Here is a 14851-nt window from a genome sequence, read left to right as displayed (position 1 = left end):
GGACAACAAGGGCCATCTAGTTCAGCCCCCTGCAACGCAGGAATCTTTTGCCCAGTGGGGCTCGAACCTATGAACCTGAGAGTGTCTCATGCTATACCGACTGAGCTTTGCTAATGTAGATATTCTGAATAATAATTGTCTAGGAAAACCACTCTTTCTCCTCCCTCTTGCATTTCTAAGCAAGTACAATTAGTAGTGGGGTGGTGATGTGGAAGATAAAATATTAAGGAAGACAAACCTGTACCACTACTGAAATTTCACATTAAGTAACAGCGCTGAAACTTTTCCTTGTCCTCACAGAAATATGTGGATGAAAATCCACTCTATGAAGAGAGAAGGAACATTGACCGTCAGGCAGGATTGTCTGTGATTCAAGAAACAGAACGCCGGTTGAAACGGAAGCTGTGTGAAAAGCAAAAAGAAGAGAGAGATGAAAAAGCAGTGAAAGTGGCAAGGAAAGAGGAACGAAAAAGTAAAGAGGAACCAAAGAATTCCAAAGAACTAGGAGATGGGGATAATGAAAATGAGTCTAATAAAAGGAAAGGAGTTTCTAATGGCCAGAAATGTGGGGTTAAGCTTAAATTGAAAAAAGATGACAAAGAGGTTGAAAAGAAAGAAGGTAAAAAAGAGGAACCACCAAAGGAGTCAAGAATGACATCTTTTGGAAAGTTCAGCTGGAGGAAGACTGAGAGAGATGAAAAAAATCAAGGCAAAGATGTAACTGCCTCTAAGGAGGAGAGCTTTGAGGAAAGTAAAGATAAAGAAAGCAAGTCACAATCTGGAAAACCAAATTCAAAGCCAATTGCAATTAAATTGTCTGGGAAAACTGTTATCCCACACACTAGTCCCTGGACACCAGTTGTTTCGACATCATCACAAGCAAAAATCAGGCCCAATTTACCAGCCCCCATGATGGTTCTCAGAAAGTCTGCAACAGCAACAGTAAGCAAGCCTGCACCTTTGAATACTTTCTTGTCCATAAAATCCTCTGGTGCCAGCACCAAGCCACTTCCTGTTGTAAAAGAGGGTAATCCAGAACTTGTTCTACCTCCTGATATTATTTCGAAAGCATTTGGGGGAGAAGTAGTAGTTTTAAAGGGTTCACAGGAGAATGCAACGGTACCAGAACAAACACAGGAACCTGATCATGAAGCTGTAGAACATGCAAAAGCTGCGGAACATGCAAAGGCGACTGCAGCAATAGCACAGGAACAAGCAGCAAAGGCACAGGAGCAAGAAAATGTTGTGGCAAAAGCACAAGCAAAGGCACGGGAACTTGCTGCTGTGATAAAGGAGCAAATTACAAGATTGGGTATTTTTGAGAGACCTAATCGGCGGCGTCCTCTACTTCCAATGCCATCAGGACCACCGCTGTCAGTAGCACTGCCAGTACCACCAGCAATGGCATTCCCACCTCCGCCCGCAGTGCCACCCAAACAAGCAACCATCCTTGCAGATGACATGGCTCCTGGTGTGTCTGAGGATGATAAAAACATACTGGCAGTGCCCATGTGTCCCCATCCTTTGCCACCACCAACTATTTTCAGAGACCATGTTAAAAAACTGGAGAAAAAGAACTCTTGCCTAGCAGCAGGTAATGCCAAAGATCTATATGATATTTTCTACAACCGCAGTGGGAGGAGTCCAGCTGATAGCAAGTCTGTGAACTCTGCAACTTCAGATAAAATTAAATCAAATCCTGTTGAGAGACAGAAAAAAACAGACCAGCTGGCAGATCCCAAACCAAGCAGCAAGCCTGTCACACAAGAAACTCTTCAAAACATACACAGTACCTCAGATGTTAGCAAAATCCCTTTAAATGACAAGACCCCAGAAACAGATGATGCTGAAGTTGAGAAACTTTTGGCAGCCTATGAAGAAAACTTTAAAACTGGTGTTGAGAGGGAATCAAAGAAAATCTCTCTTTCAGATGCACAGTCAATATTAAAATATGAATCCAATGATTTTTCAGTAAATGCCCCTGAGACAACAGATTTTAAATCTGATGATGATAAAGAATTAGCAGTGCAGTTGTCAGTAGATTGTGTTTCTCTTTTAGAAGATGTTAGCAAGAAACCATCTGAACTTGAAACAATAGAGTTAGCTATGCAGTTGCCAGAAAGCAATGCTTCTCCTTTGGAAGAACTCTACAAGAATTCCTCAGTATGTGAGGCAGCAGAGGTTAAATCTCATGATGATGATGAATTAACAATGCAGTTATCCCTGAAACCTGGTACTAAGAAGCCATCGGAGCTGGGGACAGCAGAATTTGTGCTGCAGTTGCCAGAAAGCAGTCTTCCTTCTTTGGATGACTTTAGCAACAAACCCGCTGATCTTGTGACAACAGATTTTAAATCTGATGATGATAAAGAATTGGCAATGAAATTGTCAGCAAACCATGTTGATCTCTTAGAAGATGTTAGCAAGAAGCCATCAGAGCTGGAGACTGCAGAATTAGCCATGCAGTTGCCAGAAAGCAATGCTTCTCCTTTGGAAGAACTTCACAAGAATCCATCTGTGTGTGAGGAAGCAGTGTTTAAATCTCTTGATGATAAAGAATCAGCAATGCAGTTGTCACAGGAACATGATAATAAGAAGTCATCAGAACTGGAGACAGCAGAATTTGCTATGCGGTTGCGAGAGAGCAGTGTTCCTCCTTTGGATGATGTTACCAACAAGCCCACAGGCCTTAAGACAACAGACGTCAAATCTCCCGACAATAAAGAACTAACAGTGCAGTTGTCAGAAAGCAGTGTTTTTCCTTTGGATGATTTTAGCAACAAACCTGCAGACTTTGAGACAACAGACTTAAAATTTCCAGATGATAAGGAATTAGGCTTACATATGTCAGAAGACTATGTTGCTCTTTTAAAAGAGCACGATGTTAGCAAGAAACGACCTGAATTTAAGACAGCAGGATTAGCCATGCAGTTGCCAGAAAGCAATACTTCTTTGGAAGAATTTTGCCAGAATTCATTGGAGTGCAGGGCAGCAGAGTATAAATCTCCTGAGGATAAAGAATTAGCCCGGCAATTGTCAGAAGACCAAGAGGCTCTTCTAAAAGATGTTAGCAATAAACCTCTGGGGCATGAGATGGCAGAGTTTAAATTTCCTGGTAAGAAAGAGTTAATAATGCAAATGGCAGAAAATGAGACTGACTTTACTGCTGAAGATCTTGGTGTGGCAAGTGGCACAGACATCAGCGACGAGTTACAAGACCAGCAGAAAATTGATAAATCCAAATTAAACAAGATCAGTAAAAGTTTGGAGATGAAAGCATATTTGACAAGTTTAGGTGAGAGAGATGTAGGAGGAGAACATACAGAATTTGCAGGACATCAGTTTGTTGTTAGTCAGGAGCATGAGTCTCGGTTATTTGAAACACAAATTGATACCCCTAAGGGAGAAGGCCATACTATAACAGAAGATAAGCAACTTGATGACAGCTCTGAATCAACAATTTCTATGTGGGTTTCAGAGGTGCGTGTTCAGAGTCCACTGGCATGGGAGCCAGCCTCATCTTCAAAAGTGAATAAGGAAAATCCTCAAATAGCAATGATAGATCAGAGTTCCAATAAAGAACCATTATTGGATCTAAAATGGGGCAATGCGGGCCTTGATAGGCTTGAATCAGCAGTCAGTGATGAAAGTCCGCAGACTTCAGAGGTCCAGAACATAGATCCTGGATTGAAGCCTTTAAATACAGATGAATTTAATAATTCCTGGATAAATAATGAACAAAAATTGTTGACTAGTTCTCAACCAAACGATGATGAAAATTGTAATGTAGTTGGTGTTCCAGTATCAGAAGAGATGTCAAATGAGTGCCTTGTTAACGTAACAATGATAAGCAGTACACTAGGGAAACATGAAGAAATTAGTCAACATCCATTAAGCTGTGAAACCAAGGATTCCCAAGCTAAGGGAGCTGAAACTTTGGGCAGTATGTCTTCTGCAAATGATGAACTTCATTCCAGTGCAGAATTAATGTTTATAAAAAATAATGGGTGTGGGCCTTCTGAATCTGATCTCAGTTTAAATGACAATGCAGAGAGAGGTTCTGTAGAAACATATAGCACTCACTTTTCCAGTGTTCAGCCAGAGATGGTTCAAGAACCACTAGGTGCTCTTCCAACAGAAATCAGTGTTGAGCATCTTGGAGAGGTAGCCCTTACATTCACAGACATGAACACTGGGATCTTGGATACCTCAGCAGCTGGTGACTTGGACTTGAATAGCACTTATTCAGAACTTAACTTTGATCATTCTACAACCCCTTCTCCAAAGTCTGGAGAAATAAAGCCTAATGATTCTCCTAGATTGAAACCAAGCCTGGAAATAGAAACCATTAATTTTAGTCTGGGAGATATTGAAGTAGAACGTGAACATCTGGGCATCCTACCATCTGAAATTCTGAATGAGGATATTGTAGGGAGTCCAAAGTTAGAAACCATTTCATCCATTTCTTTAGGGTCCAACAAAACTAGAGAATTGGGCATTGAGCAACCTACAATTGAACCAGAAATGATTGCTTTTGTTGAGTTAGCATCTGGTGAGGAAGAGGATAAATTTTGCTCCTTGGTTTCTGATGTAATTGTCCCAGACATAGTGTCTCCTGCATCAAATGGTAGCACTGCTGGACCAAGCATGTCACTCATCGAAATGCAGGACATGCCTCCAATTTCCATGGTATTGCAATCAGATGTTAGCAGAGACAGCACTTCTGATATGCCACCATTAAGTAGCGACGAAAAAAATGTACAATGCCAAGCAACTGAGTGCAAGGAATCCTTCCTTCTAGATCTACAGAAAACATCTGTAGAAGTGGGGGGCTCAGGTGACAACGAATTGTACATTGTCAAGAATGAGATGCAGGCATCTGCAAGGGAGTTAAACAAGACAGATGAAGTGGAAAATAATGATAGTAGATATGAGATTAACAGTAAGTTGACTTCAGAAGTAACTGAAAGCTCTGCAGAGTACCTGGTAAGTTCAGATAATATTGATCCTGATGTTTGAGTAGCTGTTGTGTAGATTTTGTAAATATTCTGTTTGAGTTTGATATGTTAGATATTTTGAAGTAGATATTTGCTAAAGCCTGAACTTCATTTGCCCTGAAAAATATACACCATTGTACATATTGGATTGTATAAACATTTTTTTTGTTGAACTTAGAACATTTCATTTCTATTTCTTGCAGTTAAAATGCAATTACTCATCTATAACTGACCTTCACATATAATACAGAACCATGGTTTAGCATTATCAGAATGCGTAACAGTGAACCTTTAGCTTGTACACTTCATTTTACCTCTCCTGGTGTGACTGTGAGGAAATTGAACGTTGCATTAATCACAGTTTCACATGATGTCTGAAACACAAACTGTGGTTAATCTTAAGCTTCATAAATTATGATATGAAGTTGGCTTGTTTCCACCAACCATAGGACTAGCTGCATTTTCTCTGGATATGGACAGCAAGACAAGCTAAGCTACAGTTGGTCTAAAATGGAAGTGAAAGTTTCCAAATGTCATGACTGTACTGGAGGAAAAAGGTGGTAGCAAGTGAGCTCACGGCTTGCTGCAGATTTTCCTTGTAATGCTTAAACAGTAGTTTGGCATTTTGTGGGAATGCAGGCAGTGTGTATGTGGGCCTTTGGAGGGTTTCTTGCTGTTGGGGCATATATGGGTTTTGTGGGGTTTTTTTGCATTTTTCTTTGACTATTTTAATGGTTTCTGATTTACACAGCTTTTGTAAGTAACATTCCAAGTGCAACAGTGACAAGCGCAAGAAAACCTGTTCAGAACCTGAAGAAAAAAGAAGGCTCTTGCTGAAACATTTGAGCAGAAAGTTTATTTGAAATGTTATGCATGTTTTGTTGCACAAAATGTAAAATGTATAAAGATTGTTCTGCAGTTTTGACTTGTAATTACGTTGTTGAATTGAATCTGTAATCCAGACTGTAATGCCATGTTACTGTGTGTGTGGATATCATCTCGCTGAGCAAAGAAGAAAAATCTACCAACTCACTTTTGGAGACGGAAACTATTTGGTAAGGCTGTGGCCCAACAACTGGACTCTGCATATTGAGGTCACTTACATGATTTGAAATCACATTTCATTTCATTGTATTGTAATGCAGTAACTGTTTGTGTTGAATTGTTTAGCAGCTGCCCAGCTCAGAAGAAATAGAAGATCTCAACTTTGCTCTCAGGATTGGATTCCCTTCACATACCCAGACATTACATGCCTGAATGAACCCCTGAGCCGCAAAATACTGTTTTGTGAAGGTTTTTCACTTATTCAGCTTGTCAAGATATGAAGTAAACGTTTGCATGGATCAGATAAAAGGTTTATCTGTAAATCTAAAATAAACCCAATATATCAAAGATACTGCCATTTTCCTCTTTGTTCTTTAAATAAGTGGCTCTACAAGTTGTTTTTTGTGAACATTCAGACAACTGGTTCTTCAGTTAATTTCCCATTTTCACCACACTGGAAATTAAATCAAGCCATGAATTATGCAGCATTATGAGAAAACTTTGCTTAAATATTCAGCAAGTTAAACATGGTGTGTAACTTACATTCTTTCAATTTTAAAAGAAAACAGTATGGTAAAAATGCTTTGAAAACTTCTGGTTTTCCCCCCCATTATGTTTTAAAAGATGTCCACAAATAAAGTTAGTGTTTGTAAAGTGGGATATGAATGAACTGTTAAAAAACAGAAAAAGGGTTTATGCCAATTTAAAATGCAGTTGAATTAAGTAAATAAGTATTTATGGTGGAAATACAATTAACTTGTGCTATCAGTTGTTCAGCCTGCACTGTTGCACTAGCACTTCTGTACTGACCCAGAACATTACACAGGAACAAAAGTAGGAATTGCTGCTAGCAACCACCATTACCAATATCAGAAGCAAGATAGCATAAAGGAAGAGGTGGGATTGTGGTTGCTTTGCTTGTCTGTATCCATAGGTTACTGACAACTCAGAAGCCAACTCTGCTGCTACAGTTCTGTACTCTGCGTGATAGTATATATGAACAGGATTTCAGGTGGTGGGGCAGCAAAGACATGCTTCTTACTTTGCTTGGAATATCAACAGGTGCAGTAGAGGTCACACTGCTGTTGCAGCTGCACACATCTGTGGATTCGTGGTTTTGATCAAAGAAGTAAGTTTAGTAAACATTTTCTGCCTCTCATAACTTATTCCAGTGAAATCCAATAAACACTGGTTTCATCTGTTATTTCTTCCAATTTTATCCTTCCTTCAAGGAGTTACAGGTTCTCTCTTCTGTCCATTTTATAATAATCAACAGTTCTATGAGGTATATTGAGCTAAGAAATGGTGACTAGATTAAGGCTACCCAATGAGCTTCAGAGCTGAGGAGGTATCTCTTCCACACTGGTGTTAGCCAATGTCTTCCAGATGTTGGGTTACAGTTCCCATAATCCCTGGCCAAAAGCCATGCTTTCTGGGGCTGATGGGAGTTTTAGTCCAACAGTATCTGGAAGGTGTACTACATTGGCCATCCCTGCATTACACCACAATCTCTTGTTATTTTCTTATCCATATTACCTACCATGACTATGCTTTTCCCCTCACAAACTTGGATTGAAACTCCTACTTCATGTATAAGAATGCTCCAAAAGGAAAGGGGAAAAACCTTTTTTTTTTTTTAATTCTAAATGCCTTCATTTTACTGATAGAATTATAGTTTAAAAATGTAACGGGTAACTTAATTGATGTTAGTTCATGTTGAGAGAAGTTTTTTTAGTTCAGACAGTTCAATGTGAAAATTGCATTACAGTAGAAGACAATACTGAATAGCAAGATGGTAAGAGTTTGCCTATGCACATGAATTGACAATGTGGTAAAACGGAAACAAATTGTGATGACAAGGGATTGCCCTTATTAACAAAAATTAACTAATCACAGGGTCTGGGTGGCATCTACCTGGCATTTCTTAAAAGATTTCAAATGTTAAATTGCTGGTCTTTTAACAAAAATACAGTTCCTAAGATCAGACACACACTGAGGATTATAAAGTAGCCAACTTTTTTTGGGGGGCGGTGGGAGGGATGTGGGAAATAACAGGCCAGTTAGCTTAACATCTGTTCCAGGAAAATTGGTGGAAAGCATTATTAAAGATAGAATTTTGAGGTATATAAAAGTACAAGAGTTGTTGAAACAAAACCAGCATGACTTCTGCAGGGGTAAGTCCTGTCTCAACATTCTAGAGTTCTCTGAGAGTGTCAACAAGCATATCGGTTGAGGTGACCCGGTTGATACTGTGTACTTAAAACTTCTAAAAAGCTTTTGATAAAGTAACTCACCAAAGACTCCTGAGTAAGCATAACAGACATGAAATGAGAGGTCCTCTTATGGATCAGGAATTGGTTAAGTAGCAAGAAGCACAGAGTAAGAATAAATGGACAGTTCTCCCAGTGGAGGACTCCAAAGGATCAGTATGGGACCTGTACTTCTTAATGTATTCATTAATGATCTAGAGTTTGGGTTGATCAGGGAGGTAGCCAGGTTTGCTGCTGATAGCAAATTGTTCAATGTGGCTAAAAAGAATTGCAGGCAGTTCCAAAAGGATCTCCAAACTGGGTGAATGGGCAGTAAGATGGCAAATGCAATTCAAAGTAAGGTGCAGAGAGATCATACTTTTAAGTACTATATATATGCTAATGGGACCTGAATTTTCAGTGACTGGCCAGGAATGAGACACACAGAGGATAAGCGTGAACCAAATGGCAAAAGTGATGTCCACGTTCGGGATCTTTAAAACTGTCAATATAATGTTATACATATCTGGTGAGACCACACTTGAAATACTGTGTGCAGTTTTGGTCACCGCAAGTTGGAAAAGGTTCAGAAAAAGGCAACCAAATTGGATCAAGGGACTGGAACAACAAGTGCATAAGGAAAGGTTAACAACATTCAGGCTCTTTATTTTAGAAAAGAGGTGAGTACACTTGATCTTACCCAAAAAGCCAAGAAGTGATGATAAGGATGTAGAAAATCATGTATGGTAGGAAGAATAACTATAATTCTATAATTTTGACCATCCAATGAAGCCAAATGCTGGAAGTTTCAGGAAAAACTTTTTTCTGGTCCTAGAAATAGGGGTAGAAATGGTGTAGTATACGGGACAGCTGGTTGTGTACAGGTGTGACACATGTTGACTTCTCTTGTCAAATACAATTTAATTTTCTTGTAAGCACTAGAAAATATATCTGTGGTCACCAGCTACCTTAGTAAACAAAGATCATTGAGGTGGTTTTCTGCAACTTCAGTGAAGGTTAATGTTTAAAGTTTATGCAAGCTGAATTAAGTTCTAGGTTTTCAGAATGAATTGTTTCAGGTTATTAACATATGCATGCATCTACAGTGTTGTCTTTTTTGTTACGGATCTGGGATTCTTCCTGTTAATTGGGGAGACAATGGCATAGTTGCATTGAGGGATATAAGTAGCCTCTTGAATATTGTGGGTATTGTTCTGTGGCACATTTCTTATTCTAATCTGAATAAGAGGATTCTCATAGAATGTGATTGCATAATACATGTGCTTTAGTCTGTTGCTACATTTGATTTAAGTGGTCATCGGCCACTTTACTAACACCAAGCATTTGCTCAGATTTGAGAATTAAATTTTAAATACTTGGGGGCAAATAAATATTGGTATGGATACATTTCAGGGCACTTAGGTGGAATCTACACAAATATAAAAATCGTTCTGAAAATGCTTTTTTTTAAAAAAAGAAAACATTTTTTAAAATACATTGAACTTCGCATAAGGCTCACTATCGCTATCTAGTGTAACATTGTATATTGCACTTAAAACACTATGTTTTATTTGCAGCTGTATAGCTGAGTCCTTAGATTAAAAAGTACAGGTAGTTAAAGTGCAAACAAGCTATGTTAATTCATTTTTTCCAGTGAGTCTTGAGTATGACTGACGTTGGATATCATTCTAAGTCTTCCTAGACAAGGGGTTGTTTATCACATTAGAGTGATTTAGTGGTGTACACAAACTATTTCGAGCACACCCACCCACCCACCCATGCTTCCTGGGAACTCTGGTTTGCACCTCATGGAGCCACAATTCCCAGCACTCTTATCAAACTACTGTTCTTACGATTCTTCAGGTGTGTGCTTTAAATGTATGGTGCATATGCAGTCATAGTGATTTGCGTCAGATCCTGATGATGTTTCGCAACTTGTTGAATCGTTCCTGGGATCTTGCCGTTAGCTGCTGAATTAGTGTGCCTTCCCCTCCCTCACTACCCTAATTGCAGGGGAGCCTGTTGGTTACTGCATGGAGGTCCAATGTAGTGCTTTCCAGGTGTTTTGAACTAGAGCGCTCAGCCAGCATGGCCTGTACTTAGGAGTGATGGTAGCTGTAAACAACATTTGGAGGGCACTGCATTGACTACCCCCTGATTAGTGTCTCTTGAGAGCACTTAAAGAACAACACATTCTTCCTCCTGCTGGTGTCTGACATTTACAATTTTTAAAAGTTTAAAACTTGCATTCTTCTATGGATAGGGATTTTGCATCTCCACCCTCACTCCAACTTTTAAAAAATAATATACCTGGAGAAGCTACTGGCAGCTTCCATGCATTAAAGTTATCTTTTTCCTCCACTCCAGCACAAAAAAAATCCAACACCATCGGAACGAGCAAAGCACAATGCTAATTCTAGCTTTTTAGCTTTAACACTGGGAGAAAGTCCTCTGAATCTTTTTTAACATTTAGTTGAAAAGTCAGCAGCTGAACATAGGTTAGTGGAACAGAAATAAGTCTGGTTGCCAAAATACCTGGCAATATTAGAATGGGGGGTGGGGGGAAAGTATTTTAAGTAACTTCCAAGTTGCTGTTTTTAAAAGTATGGCAACAGGGCAATCCTGTATGCATTTCAGGCCTCGGGAGCAGAGTAATTTTTATGTTGTGACCAGCCAGTACTTTTGCAAGAGACCTTGGCATTCCATTCTAGAGAAGCCTTGGGGAGGGTTGCACAGCAGAAGCCTCTAGCATAGACAAAATAAAACAATGGTAATGACAGGGCAAAAAGCAATGGTTTGATAAATATGCAGTGTTCACTCTTGATGACCGCCCTTTATTTCTAGTTTATTTGAGCAATTCTGATACTTCCTGAGAATATTTGAACAGATCTAACAATAACAAGGTTGGTATTTATTTGCATGAACTGTGTCCCCCCCCTTTTTTCTGGGGGGAGTTTTCTTGCCCAGTTCTTCCTGTCCTGAAGGTATACTGGAGTGGAATATTTCAGGTGAGCTTCATAATGTAAAAGAAAAAGAGGTAGATAACAAAAATGAAAGTTAATTATCCATAGTTACCTGTTACTATGAAATTTCTGGTATCACTGAAATGTGTCAAATCACTGTATTTTAAACAAATACATTAAAATGCTTATTGTAAAATTACTCTGGTGTCTGGGTTTTCTTTTTGCACCATGACATTATTTCAACAACTTTTTTTAGTAACTACATCAGTGTGGGGTATCTGCAGCCCCAAATGTTGGATTCCAACTTACATCAGTCCTGGCCAACATGGCCAATGTTTGTAAGAGATTATGGGAGTGGTGGTTCAGCAACTTCTGGAAAGCAATTTCCCCCCAGCCCTGAACTACATAATTAACTTTATTTCAGTGCAGAGCAGCAAGTGTCTTATTCCTTATCTCAATGTGAAAACTGATTAAAAATTCAAATGTTAAACCAGGACCTGATTGATACAGTGCTTCCAGTCACTATTTCATGAAGCCTGTCTAGCAGTTGTTTTAAAAATGATGCTTGGATCCAGGGAAGCATGGGGCTGCCAAAGCATGCCATGCATGGTGCTGTAGAAAAGGTGGATAGGTCTCCCATAATACTAGACTCTGGGATCAACCATTAAAGTTGAATGGTGAGAGATTCAGGACAAAATGAAGTACAGTGGTACCTCGGGTTACATAAGCTTCAGGTCACAGACACTTCAGGTTACAGACTCCGCTAACCCAGAAATAGTACCTCGGGTTAAGAACTTGGCTTCAGGATGAGAACAGAAATCGTGCTCCGGTGGCGTGGCAGCAGCAGGAGGCCCCATTAGCTAAAGTGGCACTTCAGGTTAAGAACAGTTTCAGGTTAAGAATGGACCTCCAGAACGAATTAAATACTTAACCTGAGGTACCACTGTACTTCAAACAGCATTCAGTTTAACAATGGAATTGACTTGCCACTGTATCTAGTCTGATGCTTCTGAAAATGAATCACCGGGAAGCATGAGTAGGAGAGAAGGGTGCATGCTGTTGTGCTCATTCCTTGCTTGTGGGCTTCTCATATAGGCTGGCTACTAAACAGAATGCTGGATAGGCCTTGCCTTTGGTGTGATCCAGCCAGGGTAGGGGGGCAATATATCTCACGAATCTCCTACAACACAATTATGTTAAAGGAAATGAATGCAGCTAAAAGTGCGATATTCATGCAGGTATAAGCTTGCCCACAAAATGCTAGATTACATGGGCCTTTGGTCTGAGCCAGCAGGGCTTTTTTCTTAGGTTATGACTTCCCCAACCTCTCTTGCTCCCAGCAGTTTTCCAAGTTCCTCAAAAAACATTCTGAGGGTTGGGAAATTCTGAATGGGTGAAGAATGGTTCGTGGAAAGTTGTGGATGTCTAAAAAGCAGACAGAAGCACCTCCTGTGAGCAGGATGTCTATTTTTTTGTGATTTTTCCTATTCAGGAGGGTCACTCAAGAGAGTCTTCTTGGAGAGCTGGGAAAGTCACCTTCCAACAGCCTCTCACCAGCACTTTCTTTGCTCCAGAATGACATGCCAAAGAAGAGGTTCTGATTCTGCTAGCCGATTTAACAGATCTTGGATAAAGTTATCTTCCACAATCTAAATCTGAAAATATGACAAGGCAGTACCTCTGCAAGTGGCATCTTTCTGCGTTTTGGGGTGGCCAACTGCAGCCATATAAACCTGAGGTCTTCTGGTTCAATGCCAAATTATATCTAGATCACTTGGTTGTTTAAGTCTCTCTGGTGTGAGTCCAGCCTCATACTACCCATGTGGTAGATTTACTGTATTGTCCAGAAAATTTGCTGCACTGCCACCCCAATGATTTGTATTTTTCATAAAGTCTTTGGAGCAGGCCAGTTCTTCAGGGCTATAAATTATTCTTTGCCCACTATATCTTTTCGCCCAAGATGTGTCTCAAGCATGTAAATTATTTGTAGCACATTTTGCTTGAGCTCAAAGAGGCATTTTACAGTTTATCTTAGAACATTTGTGAACTTACTGGTTCCTTTTCAAACATAAACCATGAAGCACCTTTTCAGCTAGTCTCTCAGGGCCCAACTAGATAGGATTTGCCCTTTCCTAAAGAACATCCTTGACGGTAGCATTGAGAGCTTTGGGTTGCCTCGTTTCTGCTGTAGCTGCTTTCTTACCTGGGATCAAGCCTTTGATCCACTAAGAAGCACTGCTGGGCAAACCCCATCTTTCCTTGCAGAGACAGTTTTCTTGCCATAAACAAAATGAAGTATTCATACACCTCTGCCTATGTTATTTAGAAAAACTCACATAAAACAATTATCATTTGACAGTTCTCACTTTATAAACCATGACAGGAGGAAGATGGGCGAAGCTGGTAGAATGAGAGAAAGTGGTCATCAATGGTGGGGGCAGGGAGTAATAGTGCTAAGAAATAAAGCACTAAAATTGCTACTGGACTATGAAAGGCAGATATATTTTACAGTTATAGCCTGACTTTGCTCCAAAGAGTTCATGGTGGTGTACATGGTTCTTCACCTATCCTCACAACAACCCTTGAGGTAGGTTGAATTACTTTGGGGGTGGGATTCACACATAAAATCTAACATGGAGCAAAGACTGGTTTTTGGACTCCCATCATCCCTGACCTTTGCCTTAGCTGGCTGGGGCTGATGGGAGTCCAACATCTGAAAAGTCACAGGTTCCTTCTTTGCATGTTAAAGAAATGGCTATCTGTTCTCCTTAATCTCTATTACAATCCTGTTTTCATAAGATGTGTGACTAGCAAAATAAAAATAAAATACAGCTGATGGAAATGGGCCTTGCCGTCTCTTCTTTCACCATCCTACAGACTGGCTGGCTACAAATGGAAGGCTTAGGCAGGCTGGAATCCTATGCTTGCTTACCTGGGAATAAGACTGCTAGAAGGCAGCGTGGCTTATTTCTGAGTGGACACATTGCAATGTCAGCAGCACTGCGCTAGGGAGGTCAGTGGGAAGGTCTTTCTCTCTTTCCTGATTATCACACCTGCAATCTGAAGTGGTACAGTCCTGGAACGGTTTTACCTGCTCATCTACTTTTCGTGCTCCTGAGAAGACCCTGTGTTATACTTTTATTCCTTAGTTTGCAAAAATGGTAATAACTACTGCAAAATTACCACTTTTCGGGGCTGAAAGTGGTAATTTGCAATAGCTATTGCTGGCCCCTCTCTATACTATTTTCATCATGCTTCAGCAATCCTCAATAACTAGAAGAGATTCCATTTCTCACGAGGACGCCGATATTTGCTCCTTCCGCGCAGCTTCCATAAAAGCTGAACGGCTAGGATAGTAGCGAAAGGTGAACCATTGCATGCTGGTTCGTGTAGTTTCACAAAGCGGAAACGCCCGTCTCTTGAAGTAGTTTGTCCCTTCTCCCACAACGTCCACTCCTCCTCCTTTCAGGCCCAGGGGTTTTTCCCCCCAACGTGGTTCCTTTATATAGAGATAGGAAAGGGAAAGCGAGAAAGTCCTCTTAGGGCTGTCCAACAGTTGTGCCTGAAGAAAATATTTATTGACGCTCTGAAATATAAC

General features: G+C 40.1%; 1 protein-coding gene and 1 long non-coding RNA gene across 6 annotated transcripts in view; one reads left to right on the top strand and one right to left on the bottom strand.

The window, feature by feature from the left end:
* ZNF318 (zinc finger protein 318) overlaps nt 1–6389 on the top strand; it is a 23778-nt gene extending 17389 nt beyond the window's left edge. For 3 of the 5 annotated variants that reach the window (XM_081187991.1, XM_081187990.1, XM_081187993.1), the window contains exon 10: nt 301–6389. In XM_081187991.1, coding sequence (XP_081044117.1) covers nt 301–5019 — 4719 coding nt within the window. In that variant the 3' untranslated portion in view covers nt 5020–6389. The remainder of the gene's footprint in view (nt 1–300) is intronic. The other 2 variants (XR_014006406.1, XM_081187992.1) reach the window with 2 other exon arrangements.
* On the bottom strand, nt 5697–14851 carry LOC308583828. Its single transcript, XR_014006439.1, has 2 exons — nt 14186–14851; nt 5697–11303 (listed from the first exon to the last, which is right to left on the bottom strand). It is a non-coding gene; the product is annotated as an uncharacterized lncRNA (long non-coding RNA).

This window comes from Podarcis bocagei, assembly GCF_964188305.1.
Source record: "Podarcis bocagei genome assembly, chromosome: 3".
Classification (NCBI taxonomy): Eukaryota; Metazoa; Chordata; class Lepidosauria; order Squamata; family Lacertidae; genus Podarcis; species Podarcis bocagei.
The sequence above is the reverse complement of the archived record's forward strand: the minus strand, read 5'-3'. Positions and strand labels throughout refer to the sequence as shown.